Here is a 25,863-nt window from a genome sequence, read left to right as displayed (position 1 = left end):
CAATAATGATGGTCGATCTTCTTTGTGGATTGACAGGAAGGGAGAGGTTGGAGATGTTTGTTGGCTTAAATGTCAATCTCTCTCTCTCTCTGACCTTTTTCTAATACATTGAAACAATCCACTAGGAATATGTATCTAGCTTGCGTAAAATGGCCATTAATACACCCAGTAAAAGTTCCATAAGGAATGTCTCTCAGATTTGTCTCAGTAAATTTTTTTTCCAAAGTGGGTGATCATATACTACCTTGATCAAAAATTTCCCGGAATTTATTCAGAAAATTAAAAATACAAGTTTATTCATCTAAATCTATATTGTCCCCTTCAAAGTAATCCCCATCGACTGCAACACACTTATGCCAGCGCTTGATCCAATCCTCGAAACATTTTTTATATTCGGTTTTCGGTATGTCCATCAGTGCTTCCTGCGATTTTTCCATTACTTCCTCTCGGCTGCTAAAACGCGTTCCCCGTAATGGTTTTTTAACTCGATTGAACAGAAAGAAGTCACAGGGAGCCAAATCAGGTGAATTCGGTGGCTGTTGGATGGTATTTGTTGCATTTTTCGTCAAAAAATTACGAATAATGATAGCACTGTGCGACGGTGCGTTATCATGGTGCAAAATCCACGAGTTTTCTGCCCACATTTCTGGTCTCTTTCGGCGAATTGCTTCACGCAAACGTCTCATAACGCCCAAATAATACTCTTTGTTTACTGTCTGGCCTTCTGGCAAAAATTCATGATGCACTACACCGTTGTAATCCATGAAAACCGTCAGCATTGCCTTCTTTTTTGACTGAAAACGACGTGGTTTTTTTGGTCTCGGCTCATTTGGTGAACGCCATTCACTTGCCTGATGTCTGGATTGCGTGTCGTACTCATAAACCCACGTCTCGTCTCCAGTAATGATCCTTTTGATGAATGTGGGATCGGATTCAGACTCGCAAATCATGTCTTTTGCGACGTCAACACGGTCTCTTTTTTGCATGAAATTGAGGTCTTTTGGAACCAACTTTGCTGCTACACGACGGAAACCCAAATCATTAACCACAATGTCTTGGGCGGATCCATAGGCAATGTTCAAGTCCTCCGCTATTTCTCTGATGGTTAATTTGCGGTTATTGACCAACATTTCTTTTACTTTATCAATTTTTTCACCGACTTTCGATGTCGATGGTCTGCCACTGCGTTCATCATCTTCGATTGACTCACGACCACTTCTGAACCGCTCGTGCCACTGGTAAACGACCGTTTTTTTTAGAGAATCGTTGCCGAAACACTTTTCCAACATTTCCAACGTCCGTGCGCCACTAAATCCGTTTTTACGCAAAATTTAATACAAGTTCGTTGTTGCAAATTTAAATCCATTTCTGCAATTGTAAAAAATCGCCAACACACACAGAGATAGATGTACTCTTGGCTATGTAACTTTTGCAAATGTCAAGTTATGACACTAAGATTTAAAGGGAATATCAACAACAGATGTACCAATTTAACAAAAAAAACAGAACTCAAATCGGAACGATGGGAGCGCCACACGGTGGTTATTCCGGGAACTTTTTGATCAAGGTAGTATGGTAATGCAATTTGACTATTTTTTACACTATTAGGTGTGAGAAGAGTTTTGTGGGTCATTCAAGAAATCCTTAGGACAGAATTGAAAAGGAAAACAAATTATGTTCAGTAGTTATTTTTCAATAGACAGTGGAACCTTACACAATGAGCATAAATTGTTCCGCAATTATTCTTGTAGAGCAAAACACCCATTAAGTGAAACCATTTTTTGGGGAAAAATATTGTAAAATAAGAATAAATTCCATCCTAGAAAATTAATTATATGCAAGGTTTATTCAATGAAAAGTATATATACACATATATTGTTTAAGATTGTGGATCATATTCATCTTTATCAATCGACACTGTCGTGGAATGAAGAAGCTGGGAATACAAACTCGATTTGTTAAAAAAAATAATTGAAATAAATAGTTTATTATTTATGATATGTACCTAATTCCTTTTTGCTAGAAAACTATATATAGTCCTTTGTTTTTGCCAAAGATTCTAAAATATTTTTAAAATGACGTTGCATTATTATTGTGTAATTCAACAGTTTCCCCATGACCTCCACATCACATTTATCCTGCTGTTTGGGAATTAGCACCTCTTGAAGACTTGTGAACTTTCTGAATGGTAAACAAGCTGGGGTTTAATTTTCAAATTGCTGCTTGCTTTGGTGGAAATTAGCAGCTCAATATGGTGTTTCATTAGCTTGTAGCCAGGTAATGCATTTTCCTCAACTATCATGTATACAAATATAGGTTCACTCTAGCATATTGTTCCAGAAAATACCCATCTTTTCTCAATTGAAAACCTGTTATGGCAGGGTAATCCTTAGACTGAACAATCTTCTTGAAGGCACCAATGAAGTTCTCTATTGAATCAGAGCTTGCTGCTCCATCATGCCTCACAATGGCATGGATGACAGTTATTGATCCTGGCGTCTTCTTAAAGAGGTTGACAAAATTCACTCTTGCCTTCTCGTAAATGATATTCTCATTAATAGTGTCACTTTGCAATTTCTCTTTATTTATCCATTTTTTGAAGCAATCTTTCAACATTGTTGAGGTTTTGTAACGATTGCATATTTATTCTTTTCACTCTCTTTGAAGCATCTATCTCCTTAATCTTCTCCTTACTCTTGAAGAAAATGCAAATTGTTGATTTAGACTGATTGATTATGCATGTTAGATCAGTTGTACTCACACCATGCTCGTGCTTTTCAATGATTTTACTTTTTCTTTCTCCTCTTTTATATTTTTATACTCTCATAGATTTCTTGTAGAGGAATTTTCATTTGGAATTTTTAAAACTCTTCACAAAATATTAATAAACTTTACTCAATAATATCACAATATGTCTGAACATAAGTTTGGAAAAATGTGTTAAACTTAAACTGTAGTTAAATGTGTAGACTTAAAGTTGCTAGTGGAATGAGTGCTAAACACAAACTGAAGTAGCAGTCGTGTAATCATTCGGGGAGTTCCCATCTTCTCTCCTTATTAGAAACTTCACTCATTTTGAGAGTCATTTTCAAGCAAAATATTGTCGCTTGTTATGCAACTTACTCTCTATGCGAGGTGCTCTTCAAGCAATCTTCCACTGTAATCTCCTTTTGACTTGATGCACTTTTCCCAGCACATGTCCAACTTTTTTAAGCTGTCCAAATTGTAAGAATCTGGTAGGTACTCAAAATAGGCATCTTTGTTGATGATGAATACTTTGTTGCAAGTGGACCATTTTCTGCTTAACAATTTATTTCTATTTTGGAAATAAACCAAGTCTTTGGGGGCAAAATCTGGTGACTACATTGGATGTTGCCTTTATTTGAATTTTAATTCACAATATTTACCATAGAAACTGTTTAGGTGTTCACATGTGTATTGTCTTGATGGCAGAGAATTTTTTTTTGGCCAAATGAGGACTTTTGTCTTGATTTCTTCCCTCAACTGGTGCAGTAATGGCATAATACTATCCATTAATCATTTGGACTTTTTGCCAGTAATCAATGTAGATGATTCTGCATGCATCCCAAAAAACCATGGCCATCGCCTTGTCAGCCAATTTGTCTCAGCCTTCTGTGGAGTTGGGTAGCAGTAAGAAACACTCCATTTTGACCATTCCTTCATATCAGATGTATAGCAGTATCCATGGTTCTTCCATAGTTATGTATTGATGCAGAAACTCATCAGGATTGTGACAGAGAAGTGACAAACCAGTCTCCCAATTGATCAAATAATTGCTTTTATTTTCCATCAAGAGAAAACGTGGCCCCCATCTTGCCTGGACCTATATCACACACAATTTTTGTACAGAATTTAAAACACTGTACATTGTGATATGCTTGTGGCTTCAACTATTTCACAAACTTTGATTTTTCAATCACTCATAGCAACATTGTGGATTTTGTCAATCATTTCAGAGGAAGTCACTTCCGCTGAATGTCTTGAATGGTATTCATCATTTTCGGATGTACGGCCATGTTTTGGCTCATTTATCCAATTGTAAACAGTTGCTAGCACTGGAGCAAATGTGCCATGAATTTCATCCAACTCTCCTTTGATCTCTTTCAGTGCTAAACCTTTAAACAGAAGTGTTTCATTTCTGCCCAAAATGAATTTTTTCCCATTTTGAAAATAAACAAAAATTTGTTGCTTCAATCGACTATGAAAATGAAACCACATGATGGATGTAGCTGAAACTTAAACAGCTGTCCAGTGAGGTCTGAGGCTTACTGATAGCAAACCTTTTCCTATACTAAAAGTGCTATATCTTAGATTTTCTAAGGGATTATTGAATGACCCATGTGTGGTAAAATAGACAAGAATGCATCATGAAGAGGATAACTAGTAAAATACGTATGTTCATGGCATATTTTTGAATTTTTAAATAGATATAGTTATATGGGCATATAAGAAAGACTACTGACAATGGTGTCACTATCCAGGATGTACATTATACAAAAGTTATGTGTATCAAGGACTTGTTGTAATAGTTTCATCATTACCCTTTAGTTATTGCTACAAACAAAGATAGGAACAACCACACATCCCAATCCCATGTAAATTAGAATTTGAGTGCTTAATTGCCCCAATGGGGAAATGAATGTGAGAGAAGTGTGAGGTTTTTGTTGGTTTAAATTGATTATTTCTTGTTATAGCTGTTATATCTTCTTTCTATTTAATTTGGTGCAAATTCAGCATCATTGTAAAATGATGTAGTGTGGTTTATGTACTTGGTCTAAAACGTTTTGCTATTATGTTACATTGAAAACTAAGATGTCACTTTCTCTGGGGACCTTAAGGGAAATCCTACCATGGTTTCAAATTTCTAAATCATTGTTTTAAATCTTAATTCTCTAATTTTATCATTATAAAGTTAACAGCATTAAAAAATGAAATAAATTATAGGTAAACCAGGATTACAAAATGCTTAATGCTCTTCTTGCCATAAATCACCTTTTGTTGATTTTAAGTAATTTCTTGAAAATGATGATGTTTACAAAAATGAAATGGGGTAGATTGTATATATTTTATAGTGGCATTTTTCTGTTCCCTGTAGCTCATTAATGATTCCTCTTTCCATTTTACAGTCGAATAAGTCGGAAATTAGCAGATGCTATGGTGAGCCACAAAGTAGACCTGGTGATTATCGAAGGGATGGGACGTTCGATTCACACAAACCTTGATGCTGTGTTTGTGTGTGAGAGCCTAAAAGTGGCAGTAGTAAAAAATCGCTGGTTAGCCAAAAGACTTGGAGGCGATATGTTCTCTGTAATGTGTAAATATGAACAGGCCCCAAAAGAGAGAAGGGGCCAGGTTTGCTAGCAACAGGTAATTAGACACTGATTTATATTATGAGAAGTTGTGAAAAATACTGAAGTGATCATAATTCTCCAATAGTATTATACACTCTTTACTTTTAATAGTCTTATTGGCCATAGTACATATTTTTAAATTTGTGCTATGAGGTGAGCATTTTTCTTACCAGTAAACAGAAATGAGCTCCCTCGTATTTGTTCATGTTTAGATAAAGATATTTATGTTAAATTTATGAGTGATATTTTTCTCTAAAATATATTTAAAAATGGTGATTTTTAAGTGAAATTATATTTCCTTTATAATTTTTTTAGAGTGATTACAGTGAATTTTATTAACTGTTTTCTTAAATAGTCTTCAGTATGTGTAAGATGATCATGTTCTTGTGTATTGAATGTAATTGCTGATTTAATATAAAATCAGTACAAACTTGCCACCATTCAGCCAAAAAGTTTGTTAATGGGTTGTTCATAATTCAATCTTGCAAATTTTATCAATTTTGCATCTGAATTGTGCCAAATTGCTTTAATCAGGATTGAAGTTCTAAAGTCAAACTATGTAAATAAAAGACATGTCCATGAAAAGTTACCAGTCATAAATGCACCTGAAAATGTTCCTTCCTGTAATTCCCATACAGTCATTGTAAAATATATGCTTTTACTCTAAGAAAGGAATTTCAGGCATTGTACGACAAACAGTTGCTTCTTATTTATTTGTAAATGAGGCACTACATTTTATGCTGAAAAATATTCAGCAATGTTTTTCACTAGTCACACTGCAGTGAACAATTTATCAGTTTAACTAAGGTGATTAAAATGCATGATAATATTATTTCCATAACCTTTATTTTATCACAATTTTCAATTTGCGTTAAGTTTAAATTAAGTTGGATAAACTCAAAGGGGTCAAAATTTGATGGAGCCGAGGGTTTTTACTAGTTTGGGAAATATAGGAAAACTAGAAAAGGCAATTGAAAATTATCTCTCATATACATTGATACTTATCTAAAGTGTGTTTGTAGTAAAATGCTAAAAGAAGAATCAAAGCTGTGATTTGTAAATTTTAGTTGTTAGTGATCTTTCACAAAGCTGGTATGTAGTCTTACACAATGCGACTTACATCTTCTTCTGTATGAATCTTAATGTATTACAGGTGATAGTCATCAGACAATGGAGTGCCTTGTGATATAATTTATCCAATTTTAAATTTGCTATTACTTCTACCTTAAAATGTTTACATATGCCCTGAAAGCCTTTAAATGACAAATAAATTCTTTCATCTGGAGTGTATCCACCCTGATATAAAAAAGAAGCATTAAAACATCATTAATTGAGATTCATATAATAGACAAAATAGTGTGGAATATTGTTTTAATGTTTCCAAGGACAAATTAGAAAGGAGTAATACACATGAGGTTTCAAATTCAGTACTGTAGTAGCATCGGCGGCTCTAACTATTTATCACCCACTTTTCTCAGGAGGTTGTTATCTCAAAAAGTCATGTGAGTCATGCAGCTTAGATCAGTGATTCTCAATTCATTTCAATTGCCAAGTGCTAGGATAAGAAAATATATTTCCCGGGCCACCTCTTTTATATCGTTAGTTTTATGATGTGATCAAAAAGATGAGTTAGTCATTTGAATTACCTTCTCACTGGCAGGTTGTTCAATATTTTGAGTGGTTATTTATGAACAATCGACAACATCATTTTACACTGCAAGCCACTTTATTTGTTTGGACCTAATGCATTTGGCGAGTGTTGGAATTGATTGATGAAATACATACATGTCAGCAGGATCCCTGGAATTAGAAGCTCCTTTAAAATGAAGTAATACTTATTTATTTCATATGTAACATTTATTCAATTGCTTAGGTTTCATCAAATGCCTGAGGTTTACCTGACATTGAGTTTGTTATGCCACTCATTGATGAAACATAGGTAATAGAATCAAGATTTTTGGTGGAATTACTGTATTATTTCCTTTCCTAATGAAATAATTTATCCATGACTTAGCAGAAACCATTTTCTTAGAAGCTCTTGTTTGTGATTGCATGGTGGAACTCTGCAGTGTTGCTAATTTCATTATTCGTACTTTTAAGGAATGACTACATTTCTCCTGAAGTGCTTGGTGAAAGAGGCCAATGATTTATGTTTATGTAATTTGTCTTTCGTTCTTTCTTTGGGCTTTAACATCATCCTCATAATTGAAGACCATTAGGCCAAATGCCATAAATGAGCTAATGTGCAACTTCGCTGAAAAGTCAAGCAAAATTATGCATAAATGAATAATAATATAAAACTGAAGAAACCTGGTTGCAAGTGTTGAAAAATTCTGTTGTCAATCACTGGTTTTGCTGTTCCCAAGTTTTTAATGGTTGACTGCTTGGAGCATGCATGTCCCAGCCCACTTTATCAGATATCAAATGTAGAAGTTCTTCTTGTAGGATCCTCTGCAATTGTAAAATATTTACTGTGCATGAATGCTTGAAGATAAATTTCATTCTAGTTCTCTCTGCTTTAGGAAAAATGTTGTTGCAATTTTTTGTAATATTTTCTCTAAAAGATCATTTAAAAATGGCTTCTTACCCCAATGTTGTAAATTTGGAGTTGAAACACCTGTATAAAACAGTGAAATGATGAAAGTAATCTATTTTTGTTAATCTGTAAACATTTTTAAAATTTCTGAAAAAAGCAGTCTCATTCTACTCATTAGCCATTTTATTGTGTATTTCTTAATTTTATAGTGAAAATATATCTCAACATTTAACCTATGAAGACCTCTTGGCATTGGGGGATTATTTCTGCTAGCTAAAAATTTACAGGTACTCAAATTTCATGTGATAATTCTCAGGCATTCATCCATTTATGTTCTAGCAAAAATAATAATACAACTGTTTAGTTTGATTTGTGACTCATCCACATTTGATGATCATTTGAGTTCGAGGAATGGCATTGGACATGTTTTCTGAGTTTTGGGAGATTTCCAACTGAGCTATAGTGGTACTTGGTATATCCATTGTACACAAAGAATAGGAAAGCCACGTATTGGTATTGGAAGTTAATTTTAATGTTGTTGCAAATTGAGATTTTTTAGGTTATACAAAACTACTAAAACTGCACATTTGTTCCAGTTGCCCCAAACAATCCCTAGCATTTTTATGAGTATAGTAATAAAGTGTGGCATGGAATCATCAAGTTTAGGTCTTTCTGAAGGATGCGATTGGATAAATATATCCTCTGATGATAGTAAATTAATACAAGCCTTTGGTTGGTTTATGCAGCAAGTAAATCCTTATATGAAATGTTGGAAGAGTTTTGTGTATCCTTTTACAAGGAATTGTTGATTGGGATTCTGATAGGTGCAGTTTTCCTGAAAGGAAAATTATTCCTTTCTTGGAGTAGTTGCCAAGCCATATTGTGAATCCTCAATTTACCTTGGCTTTTCTCTTGAATAATATTAATAGCATATTTTTGTAATTCTTCAAGCTAATCGTGTCTTTTCTTATTTCCCAATAATGCTCTATTAAGATATTCAAGAGTTCCATGTGGCATTTCAAGTGAGTGACCATTACCAATCTATGCTGCTGCTGGAGCAATAATGGTATTTTATGGAAACAATATGAAAATGGCAATTTTGAAGATGGGACTTGTTTCAAATTGTCATACATGCTTAATAATACCTCAAGTTTCATTGAGGGTAGACAGGGCAACTGCACCCTCCTGCCATCCTTGTTGGATGTTTTTTGTGTAAAACTTTTGCAAGTAAGTCATGTTGACAGTGATGAAGGAAATGTAAATTATAATATTAAGTAAAAAACTAGTATTTGGAAAGTGGAAATGAATGGAAAACATCCATTTCTGATTTTCCGAGGAATATTGGAGCAACAACCCAATAAGGTCTTTCCTGTAGGCTTGCCCCCCCATCCCCTCCCCCTGACAAAAAGTTGAAATGACGCCCCTGTTTCAGACCTGTGTGAGTATATAATATGGTGAATGCAAAACCTGCCAATTTTAAATAAAAAGAATTTAGCTTTGAGTCAAAGAGGAAACTTGGATGTGGAAACTTTGTAGTCATAATTTTATCATTAAGTTCTTTGAGGTTGTCCCCTGCTAATCATTACAATTGTGACTGGATAAGAGTGACCATTGGTTGTCTGCATTTTTAAGTTTATTTTTGCTGCTGAGCCATCAATGATGCAGATCCTCTAAATCTAAATTTGGGCTCTACATTTTTTTCTAACTTACATCATGTGGTTGTATATTTGTGTATTTTGTCATTGAGGATTACTTTGGATATGCATTAAAATAGGGCTATGGCCATTTAATAAGATTTTATGCTATGAATCCCTTTCGTAAGAATAGGTCAATGCTGACACAAGGCTTCATTTCCCTCTATTATTTTTTCCTACCTAATTTTTCATTAACCCACATAGTGCAGTTGAACTGACAGATATATTAATACCACTATTAGTATTGGCTTACTGATAAATTTCTCTTTCAGGTGATTTTATGATATCATCCTCATGACCTAATAATATTGCTAACATTTCTTTAGACAGATATATGCTAAATTGCAATGACATTTGAAGAGACAGCTAGCCAATAATTTTTTCATGACATATTTGTATTTTTAGAATCTTGCAGTTATAGCCCTCTTCAAAATTCATGGAGTGCAAAGGTTGGAAGGAAATTAGTGTAAGTAGACTAATAAAGAAAGAAGCAGGCATAAATATTATTGTGCTGTTGTGTGATATATGGTGTATGAATTTTCGCTCCTACTTAGTGTGTTGAAAGTCAGCAGAAAATCATTCACAAAATTTAAAAATGTATTTAAAGTTAAAAATTGGCAGAGTCATATTTTTACACCAGTGAACATTTTCAAAATTACTCAGAAGGACGTAATGGTTAATGATTATTTTATTTTTTTATCTTTGTTTCAATGAATGCCACTGAAATATTAGTATTGGTGGAATTATGATCAACTCAGTGATTCTCAGTGCACAAGGAAATAAATGTATTTCAATGTGATAAGATTAAGAATATGTACTTTTGAATGGGTATCAACCTCAGGAGGGAATAAAAAGGGGCAGGACTCACATCAAGTATAAAATCACCTCAAAACCAGATGTAACTTAAGAGTGAATCCAGTACTGTGCCACTGCCACTGTGAATGTAAGTGATGTACTCAGGACTGGGTCATGTTTGTTGATTATTTTACATGTTGTTTGATTATTGTAAATAGAATAAATGGTTTTCAAAAGGTTCATTTTTCAATTAACCTATTTTATACAGATTTATTAACATTTCAAGTTGTTGTGTTTAGTATTTCTCTTAGGTTGCCCGGTGACATTCATCCATTTTCAGTGAAATTTTGTCTGTGGGGAGCATTGTCTCAGATAGTAATTATATTTGTTTTTATCTGAACAATTATGGGTTAATTGTAGAAGAAACGTTTTGACTCGGAGAACCTAGGCTGTGCTGCTCAGCCAACAAAGGTTGTCTAAAAAGTTTCTGACTTCAGTATGAAGATAGCAGCACTCTTCTGCAAGAGTTGGGGATTTTGCTTTCTAATGCATTGAAAGGTATTCTCCCAAATTTCAGCCACTTGTGACGCACTGTTATTGTTTAACAATTGTTTGATTGAGTCGTTGTAAATGATTTTGTAAAAATAGAAAAAATTGAGTATCGAGCTGTTATTCAATATTTGTTTTTGAACAACAATTCATCTACGCAAGTCAAAGAAGAGTAAGATGCTGTGTATGGAAACTCTACAGCATCATTTACAGCCGTGAAATTTTGGACAGCTGAATTTAAATATAGTCATACTAGCTTGGCAGATGATCAGCATTTGGGACTCCAATGACATTGAAAAAGTTAACCAAATGGTACTAGACGACTGTTAAATTCAGGTTAGAGAGATAGCAGAGGCTATAGACACATAGAAAGAATGAATTTGTCATACAGGTATATTGTATATTGTCTGAAGAGCTAAACATACGTGGGCTATCCATATGTTTGTTCACTTTGGACCAAAATTCATTTGAATGAACATTTCCAAGGCCGTGGTGGAGTGGTTTAAGCGAAGCAAGTCAGATTTTGTGCCTTGATTCATGACTGTAGATGAAACTTGGATCCACCAAGGACATATTCAAGTGTCTCATTCATGGGCAATTTTTTTTAATAATTGGGTTGATCCAATTTCAGCATTAAAAGGTGGACAAGGTCTACTGCATCGTGCAAATGTACCCAGACCATGCTAATAAATCACAGGGTTCATCATTGTATGCCTAGCCATCCTTTAAAACTTGGAATGGGGAAAACCTTAAAAATGTCTTGGAAAAACATAGACTTGAGCTGTAAAATCCGAAATTTAGGAAAATTGGTGTTATTTTACCTGAAAAAAGACTTTTTAAATGGAAGGGATAATGGATTATTTATTTTTTCATTTAATTTTAATATAAATGGCTAATCTAGATTTTTTTGTTTTAAAAAGGAGCTTTCAGTATGTCATGTATTCAGCCAGTGTTCTTAGGCCTAACTGCATAACAACTGAGTTATAAGCATTGAGCACTTACTTCTTTGGGTGAGAATACCATGATGGAAATGATTTATTCACTCTAAGTTAAGCGCCTATTGATATTCTCTGTTATAATCAAGTTGGTATAGAATATTTCCTGATAAATAGAAAGCATTTCAAACTCTTGTATCATTATTTTTAAAAAGTTAATCCTCAAATAATTATCATCGCTCATCTTTATTGTTGTGATTATCATAATTAATGGGAAAATATTTGAGGTGGTTTCCTGATGCCTTTCTCATTATTTTTTTTAAGTGACACTATCAATTCATCAACCACCCAAATGGGGTTATATGCCTGTGCAGCCACCTCACTGACAAATGTTTGTGTATCAAGGTAATCCTTATTCATCAAAGGGGCTACCTTTCATCTTGCTTCTACCCTTCAACCTAACTGGCATGGGGGATCATTCCAGGAGCAGTTATCATTTCTCCTGCCAATAAGCTCTAGGAATTTTCAGTACAGACTAGCCCTTCCTCCTTCTGAAGATTACAGTCCAAGGGGAGTAGCTTAGAGCTAGTGGAATATTTTACACTGTATTTAGGCTATTCTTACGGAATTGACATCTATTTGGAAGTGTGAGCCATAGTTATTAATGTCATTGAGCTTTCAGGGCACTTATTTTGGTTAGTAGGTTTTAGGGGAGGTAGCCGACAGCTAGGGTCATTTTCACCATTGGAGATGGACAAGAAAGGATGAAGGGCAGAGAGAAACCCAGAATCGGCATTATCCTACTCATATCAAAAGGCGCCAAGGGGTCTGCAGCCTAACGTCCCATCTGACGGACGGCTTACTTACTCCAAGTGCCCTCCAAAAAGCACCTCAAGGGATTGGGATACCGCAGAAAAATATTTGTTACCTCTGGCATTCAAACCCTCTGGGTGGGAAGCCAGTATGTTAGCCACCACACCATCCTTATCCCCCTCTAATTTCCTCTCGGTGTATTTCATGCTTGAATATAGTTCTTTACTTGTATAGTAGAACAGTAAATTATTTAGTTAGTTTAGTTAAAAATTGCTAATTAGGTTGCATTAATGGTAATTCTGTTGTCCTCTTTCCTTTTTTTCTTACATCATATTAATGAGCCAAAGACAATGTGGAATTAAAGACATTTATCCTAAAATTACTACATTACATCAATCTCATGGTTAATCATGTTACATTAATCATAACATCAGTATTCATATATGCTTAATAATGATATAATTCATCAATCAATAAAGTCAATGAAAAAAATTAGAGAGTAAGCCTGAATATATACTCCACTTATTTACATGTATTTTATGTTATTGTTGCAAAAGTAAGAAATGATATGCATTTACCTTGTGAAGGTAAAATACAATGGAAACAGTAGATTAGTCAAAGTGTACATTTTACTGCATTAACATATATTTATTTTTATTATAATAGCGTAAAATGTACCTGTACAATACAGTATCACATCCCTTATATTACATATTGAAATACATGTTTTCATAATATTTTAAAAATCCAGGGTTTTGTATTTTATAATTTCAGTAATGCAGACTTTTTCAAACATTTAATTTTTTAAATGGGGGATACAACAGGTATCTAGTCAATATTTTGCATAACCCAAATATATAATATGGTGCACACTATGGTCAAACTATGCTGTGGTAGTTTATTACTGCAACTTTGTCACGATGTATGGTATTTTTTTAATCTGGTTATTTTTAGCATAAGTTGATATGACATCTAGAGTATAGCCCAGATTTGATACATGGGTTACTAATACAGAGAGGAAAAAGCTGATTTTGAATTCTTGAAATGATGGATCTTACAGATGAATCATCATTAGCTTTGGTAGATTTTTTGTAAATAAGGAACTCTTTGGAAAATGAAATAGCATTATCCCAAGAGATTGTCAAGAATAAATCATTTTTTCTGGTTAAATAATATTCAAGTCTTCAAACAGTTACTCTCCCAAGTTTTTTATAACAAATCAGAAAGAACTAGGATATCTTTTGAGTTTTTCATAGATTTGCAGGTGTTCGAGGAATGCAAAGTAGACACGTTGAATAAGAAAGAGTATTGCAGAATATAAGTGTTGGCTGGAGGGATAGACATATTAGTCGAGGCATTTAGATGTCTCAGATGGCATAAATAAGGATAGTTGAGGGGGAACAAGCCGAGTTAGTGATGGGTAAGCGAGTAAGACAAGGTTACTGTCAGAGTTGAGCTAGAAGGTAAAATGAATGCTGAGGAAATAAAAAGGGTGGCATTTGATTGCCTTGAGGTGTGAATAAAAGTGAGTGGAGAAGTGATTTTCGACCGAGATTCGAGAAGTGAAGTCAGATTTTTTGGTGATGAAACAATACTTAGTCAGGCAGTCAAGGTATTGCAGTTGTTGTTGAGTGCCTTGAAGGAGCAATACAAAAATATGAGATGAAGATTAACTACAAGAAAGGCAAACAAATTAGTTTCACAAGATATAGGAAGGCTAAGTGAAAAATTAAAGTAGTTGGTAATAAACTAGAGTAGATGGATCAGTTAATACATCAGGGAATTGGGAAAAGGGATGTAGTAGTGAGGGCATAGGAGGAAGAATTCTTTATTAAAAATGCATTTGCAAAAATGAGGGAATTGATGGCAGGTTCTCTGAGTAAAATGTAGAAAAAGGTAATATGTGTCAGAGCGGTGAATGAAACCAAAACCTAGTCTTTGAGACCAGAGAATGGTTGTCATAGATCAGAATCTTTTGTGATATGGGTAGGGCAAACATTGGAGAATATTCATGTATATATATTTATTTATATATTTACATATTTATATGTACATAAATATATATATTTATTTATATATAATGTTTAATGCATAGTTGAGGAAAGATTGAAATGCACAAGGTGAAATATAAATAATGCTAAAAAAATGGTAGGATCGAGGCATTGGGATGTTGAATGCATTAAGGGAAAGAATTTTAGATAAACAAGGAAGGAAAGATATGAAAACATGCTTTGTGGATGATTTTAAGCGAGCTTAAAAATATGAAAACACTATTGTTTTTGTTAGGAACTACTTTTAACCTACCTTGAATAGGTAGACTATCTGTGAGGGTAATATTTTTTTAAAATACCATAGCAGTTTGTAATGATCTGTCAAAATTCATGTGAACCACCAGCAGTTTCATTCAAGGTGCACAATGGGTGCTTTTAAGAGCCCAGTCATGATCATACCAGTCAGGATCATACCAAAGAGATGAGGGGATGGTTTCTCATAGAATGGAAGATAGTTTTGTCCATGTTTAGTGGCTACTTCTTTTTAAGGGATTAGTCAGTTGAAGCTCTTGCATTTTCAATGAGTTGATTCCCGCTTTCTCCTGTTGGCAAGATAGGTTTATCATCAGCATAGGGAAGAAAGTTCAAAATGGTTTATGAATTATAAAATGAAGATTATTAAGTTTAAGATTGGCTTTAACCATTTTTTATCCATGCATTAGGATTGAGTATTAACACCAGTTGCATATATATATTTGATGATGTAGAAGTGCTCACGAGTGCAATATAACATTTGGACGGCACTATAGAACACAACAATATAAATAGATAATTGGTAAAAGAACACATTTCAGAAAGTCTGACCCGAAGAAGGATGAAAGTTTAAATGTTCTGTAATGTGTCAATTTACATGTTCTTATATATATATATATATATATATATATATATATATATATATATATATATATATATATATATATTGAGAACATTGGGTAAGTGAGGAAGGTGTAGAGGTACTGAGTGGGGAAAAATCTTATTTATGGCTGAGAAAGAACACTTGAAGATGACAATGAGGCAAATTCATGCACATAGAAAACCCACGAAATATCATGGTACTCCCAAAACCCTGGTGTGTGACAAAAGGAATGAATTTTTGCTTAATACAGGGTGGAGTAGAATGGACTCCCTAGTTAAAATAATCACTGAAGAGCGCGCTGTTAAATTAGTGGAGCATTAGTCGGGCCGTTAGCTGGGGTAAACAACACCATTTTTAGTAGTCACCATGCAGCGATCTGGTGGGCATCAAGGCTTTGTCATAGAAATATTCTTTAAGAATAATTGTAGTGTGCTGGCTACGCAGAGGGATAGCGATGAAGTGCATTTTCACCTCTCCGGCTCAGTAATTTTTTTTGTTTCTAGGCGAAAGAAAAGCCTTGCAAACTTCACACGACCTATTCATAGCACCAAAGTGACAGTTAGGTTCGCTGTGTCCTCCATAGGCATTATCGGGCCTTACTTTTATGAATCTCAAAGTTCAACTATTACTGTGGACTTGGTGTGCTATTGTGAGATGCTGGAGATCTTTTTACTCACCAAAATGGAAGAGTATGGTGAGGAATATGACTCGGAAGCCTTTTGGTTTCTACAGGATGATGCCAATGCTCATACCACCTGTCGTTCACACCAAATCCTGCAAGAACGATTTTCAGGCCACCTGGTCTCCTTACAAGGGGGTATTCCATGGCCCTCTTGCTCCCTGTATTTAAGCCCATGCCATTTTGTCTTTAGGGATCTCTTAAAATTGAGGTTTACAAAGTGCGACCAAGGACCTTAGAAGCTCTTAAGGAGGCAATTACAGATGGCATTGTAGGAATAACTCAGCATATGCTGAGGAGAGTTTTCACAAACCTTTTTGAACGACTCAATGTGTGCATTGCTCACCAAGGTCGTCACCGGGATGAAATGATTTTCAAAATCTAATGAAAAAAATTACATTGGATTTTGTTTTCAGAAATAAAAACCTTTTTTTAATTATCTTAGTTGGTTTTCTTACAATTCACCCATCAAGTCAGGAAGTCAATTTTGCTTCACCCTGTGTGAGTACTTCAATCATTACCTATATTTTGTTTTTTCCTACTTGTTAAACATGCAAAGATTTGAGCATATTGCTTACCTGGCTGGCTGTGTCCTTTGAAAATTTTCAATGATTGTTCTAACAAGAGTAAAAGTTAAATCTGGCAGAAGGCAAATAGCTACTGTCACAGTGGATAATAGCCAGAAGGTTAGTGATCCAAGCAGGTTAGAGTACACTCCAAACATCTTGAATTCCCTGGAATGTATAATTTATTAGAGTTTTTCATCTTTTATTACTAATTGATTCAGCTTTCATTACTCTTGAGAAGAAGAATAAAGTAAATTTAAAACTTACACAGACATTATTGAGTAAATATATGTCAGGAGCATGTTGCCAAATATTGATATAAATATTGATAAAATGAAAATCCATGTCCAAAGCTTACTCTCCAGCCATAACTGTAAGCAAATTAATGTATTATAATGAATGGAATTGGAATAAAGTAATGATCAGAAATGAAAATATTTGGGGTCACTGTGTTAAATGGATACTTCAAACTCGACTTTCTCGACTCGACTCGAATACTTGACTCGACGAATACTCGACTTTCTGCCTGCCTAGATAATGTAATTACCAATTATGGTCCTGAACTGTACAGTATAAGTGTTATTGACTATCTCCTATCTGACCATCAAGGTATAAGCTTCACTTTTAATACTCAAATAACTCAAAAGATATATCCAAATAGAGGTAAAACCATAATCGTGAGGCCCATAACAATAGAAGGTTTAGAGAATTTCCAACTGCTTCTATCTTGTATCGATTGGCATGGTTTTTGCACAGACTCTGTAGAACAAACATGTTTTTCAAGTTTTTTAGGTAATTTCCTAGGCATTTTTGAGCAATGCTTTCCTAAAAAAATTCTAAACTCTATCCCCACTAAAAATAAAAAAAATCTCTGGTATACTGGGGAGTTATTAGCTCTTAGAAATGATTTACTTAGTTACTACCACTCTTACAAAACCAGTGGAAGCCGCCATGACAAAGAGGCTTACTTGAAATACAAAAGAGATTATTATAATTTAGTTAGGTGTGCAAAAAATAATGCTTACAAGGATTTTATATTGAATGCAAAAAATAAACAAAAGGCAGCATGGAGTGTAATCAATCAAGAAGTTGGTCATGGTAATGGAAAAGAAAATCTTCCTTTCACCCCAGATGCTGTAAATAATTTTTTCTTAAAAGCTGTTGAAGACCAATATTGGTAATATGCTGCAAAATCTTCCTCCAAATAATTTAAATTTTAAATGAAATTTTGTTACTCCACTTGATATTATATCGACTGTTAAAAAATTTAAAAAATCCAACAGTAAGGATATTTATGGTCTTTCTAACTCCCTAATAAAGGACATTATTGTGCTCATTGCGGAACCATTAGCAATGTTAGTCAATTTATGTTTTGAGACAGGAGATTTTCCAACAGCTCTAAAATATTCCAAAACAGTACCTGTCTATAAGAAAGGTGATAAAGATGATTTAGCTAACTACCGCCCCATTTCCATAGTCCCCGTTTTTGGTAAAATTTTTGAAGCTATTATGAAAGATCAAATATGTAATTTTTTTGAGTTAAATAATCTCTTTTCCAAATCCCAGTATGGCTTTCGATCTGGGAAATCTACAATTTTGGCAGTAGAGTCCATAGTTAATTATGTCATTAATGCATTTGAAGAAAAGGAATCAGTCTCAGTGACACTATGTGATCTTAGTAAGGCCTTCGACTGTGTTAATCATTCAATATTACTAACAAAGCTAGAATATTATGGTATTAAGGGAGTTGCACTGAAACTAATGAAGTCATATTTGGATGATCGCCACCAATTGGTTGAACTTGATGGCTGTCGGTCTGCAGCTCTTAAAGTAAAATGTGGTGTACCACAGGGCTCTGTGCTTGGTCCAGTACTTTTCATTATCATGATTAATGATTTGCCCTGTAATATGAAACCTAGATCTGTTTTATATGCTGATGACACTACTTTTGTGCAAAAGTGTCAACATCTAGAAGATGCAAAGTTACGATCTAGCGCTACCCAAAAACAGGCTAAGGAATGGTTTGATGTTAATCATTTACAATTAAATACTAACAAAACTCAGCATATTGTGTGCAGTCTTAAATCAAAAATAACTGATATTGAAAATGCTAAAATACTAGGAATTTATATTGATACAAAACTTAATTGGGAGACTCACATCAGTCAGACCTGTAATAAACTTAGTAAAGCTGTTTATATGTTAAGAAAGCTCAACTTTATCATTTCTAATGAGTATCGTTTAACACTTTACCATGCCTTCTTTCAATGTCATTTGAATTATGGTGTTGAGTTATGGGGTCATTCCCCTCATGTTAAACAAATTTTGCTACTGCAAAAGAGAGCTATTCGCTCTCTTGCTAATATACCACCACGTGATTCCTGCAAACCTTTTTTTATTAGGTATAGAATCATGACTGTATTTTGTTTGTATATCTTTAAGGCTCTGATTCATGTGAAAGTTAATCTAGAAACTTACCAATTAAGATCCAACCTCCATAACTATTCCACAAGAGGTAAATCGAATCTAAATACTACTTATTGTAGATTGTCATCAACTTACAACACATTTCACAATATGAACATATGACTGTATAACTATCTGCCTACTCAGTTGAAATCAGATGGTATCCGGAGTTTCAAGAATAGGGTATATACCTGGTTACTTGCTCACCCACTATACTCATTGGATGAATTCTTTTGTGACAATTTTCATCACATTTAAGAAAGTATGTTTATATGTTAAATAATACTTATATTGACGACATTTAATATGGTTGTACCATTTTTAAAATGAATAAAGTATTATTATTATATGTATGTATAAGCATTTACATCAAGTCAGTGATTATTCAACTTTACCTATCAGTGACTAGCTTTGCAATTAAAATTTCTCTATGATGCTGTTAGTGAGTGGTGACATGTCAACACCACAATATTACTATATTAGACTAATGTTTAGCTTACCTTAAGATTGGCAACAGTCACGACAACATGGAATACTGCAGTGCCAAAACATGCTAGATCTGTTGGTTCTCCATCAGAAAGAATGGAATCATTTGCTTCCCAAAATCCATTCAGAATATAATAAATGGACAAGGCGTGCCACAATCCTGCATCAAAAAATTTTTAAATTTTCTTTTCTATTTCAACATGTCAAAAATATGTGTGGGTCACTTCCTAAATAGAAATGTGCTTCATTATTTTCCATAGCTTATTATGTTTGCTCCCTCCTTATGGACTACAACCTTTACATGGTGGAAAGGCTTGTGCCTTCTGATGATCCCTAGAGCTTTTTTGGCGGAAGCAATGATATTTGCTCCTGGTAGGTTACCCATGGTTAAAGAATAGGAGGTAGTTCATGCAGCATCTGTTCCTGAGTGAGGGGGCTGCAAAGATATCTGACCCCAGTGGGGTGGCTATTGAGTGATGGTATCACATCACATTGCCTTCCTCAAGACCATTGAGGAAGGCAATGGGAAACCACTTCTATTATTCATCACAAGATTTATATAATGGATACCATAATGAAAATGAACCCTGACTACTATAGGACTGTCCAATCAACCAGTTATTTTGCCCCGCAGGAGAGGCAAGGCTCCCATGGTCGTCATCTCATGAAATTTATGCAAAGCAAAACCAACAGCACAAAAAGAAGATCAAATTATTTAGAATAGGAACTTGGAATGTAAAGACAATGTTGAGGGCAGAAAAATTAGAAAATATAAAGAGATATGGAGTGAGAAAATAGAGATGATTAAAGTCAGTGTGAGGTGAGATGGAATGATACCGGAGTGATAGTTAGATAGGGGTAGCTAGAATGCTGAACAAAAAGGTAGGTAGAAGTGTTGTAAACATAGAGCAAGCAACTGATTATCATTGAAAACACTACTGTGTGCATTGGATGGTCATTGCAATAAGTATGGGATAAGAATAAATGTAAATAAAACAAGGTGAAGTGGACTGAAAGGAAAACAAACAAGGGAGAACTAAATATGGTAGGGGATTAATGGGAGAAGTCAAAGGAGGCAGGATAGCTGGATTCAGGGCATTTTGATTGGCAATGGGATGCTAAAGACTGTGATAGAGGGGAGGACTTTTGGGAAACAAGGAAGGGGAAGGAATAGGATTAGCATGTTCCATAGAATGAAGGAAGGAAGTAAGATTTGAATTGAAGACCGTAGTGCCCGATTTCAGGCTGTGCTTTTTGTCAGGAAGGGCGAGGAAATGTATTTTTGTACAACTGTTTAGGTTGTGTCCATCCAAAACCTACCCTAACCAGTGGAACACAAGTAATAATAATTATTATTTTTGCTTCTTTGCAATGTGCTATGAATCTTCAGACCTACTCTTTCACTTTCCTTTCCAAGCACATCACTTTTGATGGAAACTCATATATCCATTACTAAAAAGGAAAGAAAGACTAGTACTTTTCCACAGATTTTATTATACGGCACGACGCGTTTCACCGACTTGCGGCATCATCAGGTACAAATTTGCAAAACAGACAGAGCAAGCATATATACCCTCAGGACAGAGTGGGGGCGGGGAGGGTTGGAAGGATTTGAGAGGGGTGGGGGCTCGCAGGTGCGTTGATGGATTGTTTTGACCATTTCCAGGCTAGTTTTTCTGAGAGGAGTGGGGAGGGGTATGGGAACAATTGCTCGTTACAAAGTGTCGTATTGGGGTTTACCAAGTGCCTTCTAATCTCTAATTGCTCGAGAGCGTCCATTTTTAATCCTTTTGGGAGTGTGTGTAATATCTCTGGGACAAAGTCACTGCTGTGGTTGAATTCTAGTGAATGCTTGGCGAAGAGAGAGTTGTTATTCTGATTTTTGTGACACCTAGCGTGTTCCTTGACTCGTAACTTGATATTCCTGCCGGTCTGACTGACATAAACGCTGTTGCAATCCTCGCATTTCAGTTTATAAATGCCTGATTTGAGAAGGCTATCCTGGGTGTCTTTTCCATTGGCTAGAAGTTTGGAGAGGGTTATGGGTGGGTAGAAGGCTGCTTTGAGTGAGGTGGGTAGGCAGTTGGAAATCCTATATGAAAGATCTCCCAGAAGATTTCCTTTTTAGTAATGGATATTAAATACTTCCACGAAGTGAAGCCTGAAACAATAGAATAGAAACTCATATAATTTATATTTTATAAGGACCCACTAGAAATAAATTTATTTATTCCACCTGTTTATGAGTCTATGACTACATATTAGATATTTTATTTCTGATAATATATTTGTAGTTTTCATTCAAATTTGGAATTATTTTGTTTTTTGCAATTATTTAAATAATTCTTTCCTTTTCCTAAATAATTATTTCCTAGCTTTTGTTATCATAGGACATGGAATTGCTTCATTAATTCATCTGTTTTTATTGACATTTTCCTACCCTTGTAGTGCAGCCTCTTCAAAAGCAGGTTGAGATGTTTTATCTGATGAAAAGTTACATCCTCATTACTAAGTTTAAATTTGAAAAAATACTTTAAGAATTATCCTGAAGTTGTCATTTCAAGTCTCCGGTAAACCCAACTTAAAAAATATTTGAATAATATCGATCTTTACTACATAAGACAGCATAGATCTAGTGGAAACAAGCACTCATATTCACAGCCAGCTGACTAAAAGGTCTTACTATATATACCAAAGTCATACGTAAGCATAACAGTTTCAGGCTTAACTATGTGGAAGTCCTTCATGATGAGGGTAGAGAAAGAAACTTGCGTTAAAGATATGAGGAAGTGAAAAGGTTCTTTCTCTACTCTCATTATACCAAAGTCACTTATACGGGCCAATTACAAAGAACTGAATTTAATCACTGAAAATTCTGGCTTCATAATTTGACTTAGTAACTTAGATGCTGAAAGACATCATAAGACTCGACCTTTTCATAATAAAATTAGTTTTTTTATCATTAAATCCAATGATAGTGTAGATTTATATCTTTAACATGCATATTTTAGCAACTTACGGATGTGCACGTGTCTTTGTATAGCCTTTTAATCTATGGGACTAATAATTGCCTTATTCATTCATTCCATGAAGGTTTTTATGTGGATATCATCACAGTAGTGCAGTAAGATTAATGAATTACATTAGACAAAGATGAACAATGGGCATCAGTACTTTTAGAATGTCATAGTCCCAAAATCTAGCTTAAAATATTCATTGATAGAACACAGAGAATTGTGCTCAGCCATCTCAATTATGTATTTAAACCTTAGGTTGATTTCTGATCTGGCAAGTGAGCTTATAGAAAAATGTTATTGCCGAGTTGTCAGAATGATGGTAGATCCTAGACAGCCTCCACTGGCTGCCATTGACATGGTAAATGTCTAGATTGTGCCCGGTACTATTGTTATGTGAGTGAAAAGATAACTGGATTGTGTATAGATTAAGGTTACGTTTCATATTCATGCAGCTGCTGAGCAAAAATAGGCCATAGAAAGTTAAAATTTGCAGAAATGTTGTCCTGCAGTGCTCTTGGGGCTGAGAACTGTTCATAATTTTGACAGAATTTTTCATTTGAATAAGTATTTGGCCAGTTTCATGGGCATTCTCCCAGATTTAATACCTTGGGTGAAAAAAGGCAAAGTAGACTCTCATGTAATCACCCCTCACATACATATATTTTAGGTTTCCGAAGCAAATCCAAGGGTCTGATAAGCTTTTTTGCCCACATGGAATACATACAAATTCCATTTAATTTCCTGTCAATGCTAAAACCTAATAACTTTGCAGGATCATTATTTGTGTCAACTCTTTTAAGAAAGCATATGAGAGGCTGAGTTTTTCAATACCCTGCATCTTGAACCTTTTTTGAAAGGCACTATGGTGATTGGGCAGATAAAACTGAATCCTAATCAGTTCATAACAGTTTTTGTCAAAACACACTTTTTGGTCATAACAACTTTGATTATCATAAATGTAAAACTCCCACAGTGTAACTTACCATGAAGAGTCCAGCTAAAGAAATTTTTCCAGGACATCAAAGAATTACTTCGATTGAGCAGATACAATTTCGGGTTGTTCATCAGTACAGTTGAATCAATATTTTTTTCAAAGAGGCCAAACAAGGTTATGGGAAGTGATGTCATGAAAACGTTGTATGTTGTAAGATACAGGCTGTCATAAAGTGACTGAAAAAAATTAAAATGGGAAAACTTAACCACATGTTCATATTCAAAAGACCTATCATATATTTGACTTAATTTCTAAAGATATTGTGGTGATGATAGTACTATGAATGCCAAATTGATGAAGTATGAATGAGATCATGCTCAGTAATTCTTACTAAATCAGTAAATATAATATTGGTGTAGCTCATTTTTGTCATAATCGTATCAATATATGCATATCAATAATTTTTAATGTTCTGCAATTCGTACAAATACTTCTAATAAAGCAAATGCTCTGAAGACTTGTGTCTTTTAGGAACTACATTAATATGTTTATTAGCATAGGACATAGTAAGATGGAAAAATTAATAGGAATAATAAAAATACATATCTATTAGGATCCAATAAACATCAATTAATCAATATACTTGATTCATTTTGATAAATTGTGCAGCTATATTAAATGGCATCAATACAAGTATTACTCAATATTTAAACATAAATTCTTAAATGTGATGAAGATTATCTCAAAAAATTCATCAATTGAATAAAGTGGGTTAGCAAGTAACCAGGTGTGTATGTATATACCCTATTCTTGTAATTCAGGACTCTGTCTGATTTCAACTGTGTTGGCAGTCAGTAATACAATCAAATGATATGCATTATGATGTGAGTTGGAAGTGGAGGACAGTCTACAATTAGTAGTATTCAAATTTGCCGTACCTCTAATTGTGTAGTTATGGATATGAGAATTTAATTGATAAGTTAATAGATTAACTTTCACATTATTCAGTGCCTAAAAGATATATAAACTAAATGCAGTCATGATTTCATGCCTAATAAAAAAAGGTTTGCAGGAATCATGTGGTGGTGTATTAGCAAGAGAGCGAATTGCTCTCTTTTGTAGTAGCAAAATTTGTTTAACATGTAGGGAATGAGCTCATAACTAGTACCAATATTCAATTGAAAATGAAAGAAGGCATTGTAAAGTGTTAAAGGATACTCATTTGAAATGAGAAAGTTGGCTTTCTTAATATATAAACAGCTTCACTCAGTTTATGACGTATTTTACTAATGTGGGTCTCCCAGTTAATCTTTGTATCAATTTGTAATGAAGGGTGGGGTAGGCACTCTCTTATACTGGCAATGCCCACCAGTGTTTTAACAGTTTCACTTTCAGTTATTTTTCTTTTAAGACTGGACACAATTTGCGGGGTTTTTTTCTAGATTTATATGTAAATAATTAATATAAAGCCATTCCTGGAAGGCTACCATGGGTAATTACAAAACATATATTCCAAGGTAGTCACAAGGTTATTCAGAAAAATATTATTATGAAGAAATGAGTTTAAAAAATTGAAATGGGCCACTATAAACTAACTGGGGTTTGGTTTCTTTCCATAAACTCATACCAGGCTTTTCTTGAGAGGGCCTACCCTAAAAGGGAACTAACTATATGATCATTATCTATGCATATATTTTTTCTTAAATCATAACTTAATACTTCATTTGATACATAAAATAATTTAATCGAACTTTGAATGATTAATTTGGTCTTGGGATAATACAATTTTTGGGTCATAGGAGCCTTTGAAATAAAATCCATGATGAATAACAGAGTCCCCTTCACTGTTCCTTGTCCATTTGCATAATTCAGATATATTTACATTAATCAACCTCTTTTGTTTTTCAACTATGTGAATTTAAATGCAACAATTTCAGAGTGTAAAATCATTCACCTTGACTGGGATTCGAACCCAGATCCCTCAATATCCGGTCGAGTGCTTTAGCCACTTAAGCTACCGAGGCGTCCTCTTAAACTCTGAAATTTTGGGTTAAAAAAACTCCGTTAAAAGTTACTGTTGCAGCATCTCCCACAGTTTCTTTGGAATTATGTGA

General features: G+C 34.3%; 2 protein-coding genes across 2 annotated transcripts in view; one reads left to right on the top strand and one right to left on the bottom strand.

Annotated features, from left to right (window-relative positions):
* LOC139687131 (4'-phosphopantetheine phosphatase) overlaps window positions 1-11,062 on the top strand; it is a 53,119-nt gene extending 42,057 nt beyond the window's left edge. The window contains exon 15 of the mRNA XM_071584257.1: window positions 5,148-11,062. Within this exon, the coding sequence (XP_071440358.1) occupies window positions 5,148-5,382 (235 nt within the window). The 3' untranslated portion in view covers window positions 5,383-11,062. The remainder of the gene's footprint in view (window positions 1-5,147) is intronic.
* Window positions 11,063-14,800: 3,738 nt separating this feature from the next.
* The window catches only part of LOC139687164 (phospholipid-transporting ATPase IF-like), a 49,961-nt gene continuing 38,898 nt past the window's right edge, over window positions 14,801-25,863 (bottom strand). The window contains exons 19-23 of the mRNA XM_071584296.1: window positions 23,799-23,985; window positions 19,813-19,958; window positions 17,114-17,217; window positions 16,859-17,014; window positions 14,801-15,287 (exon numbers count right to left, since the gene is read on the bottom strand). Of these exons, the coding sequence (XP_071440397.1) occupies window positions 15,263-15,287; window positions 16,859-17,014; window positions 17,114-17,217; window positions 19,813-19,958; window positions 23,799-23,985 (618 nt within the window). The 3' untranslated portion in view covers window positions 14,801-15,262. The remainder of the gene's footprint in view (window positions 15,288-16,858; window positions 17,015-17,113; window positions 17,218-19,812; window positions 19,959-23,798; window positions 23,986-25,863) is intronic.

This window comes from Hetaerina americana, unplaced genomic scaffold (genome assembly GCF_022747635.1).
Source record: "Hetaerina americana unplaced genomic scaffold, ioHetAmer1.1.p SCAF_17, whole genome shotgun sequence".
Taxonomy (NCBI): domain Eukaryota; kingdom Metazoa; phylum Arthropoda; class Insecta; order Odonata; family Calopterygidae; genus Hetaerina; species Hetaerina americana.
The sequence above is the reverse complement of the archived record's forward strand: the minus strand, read 5'-3'. Positions and strand labels throughout refer to the sequence as shown.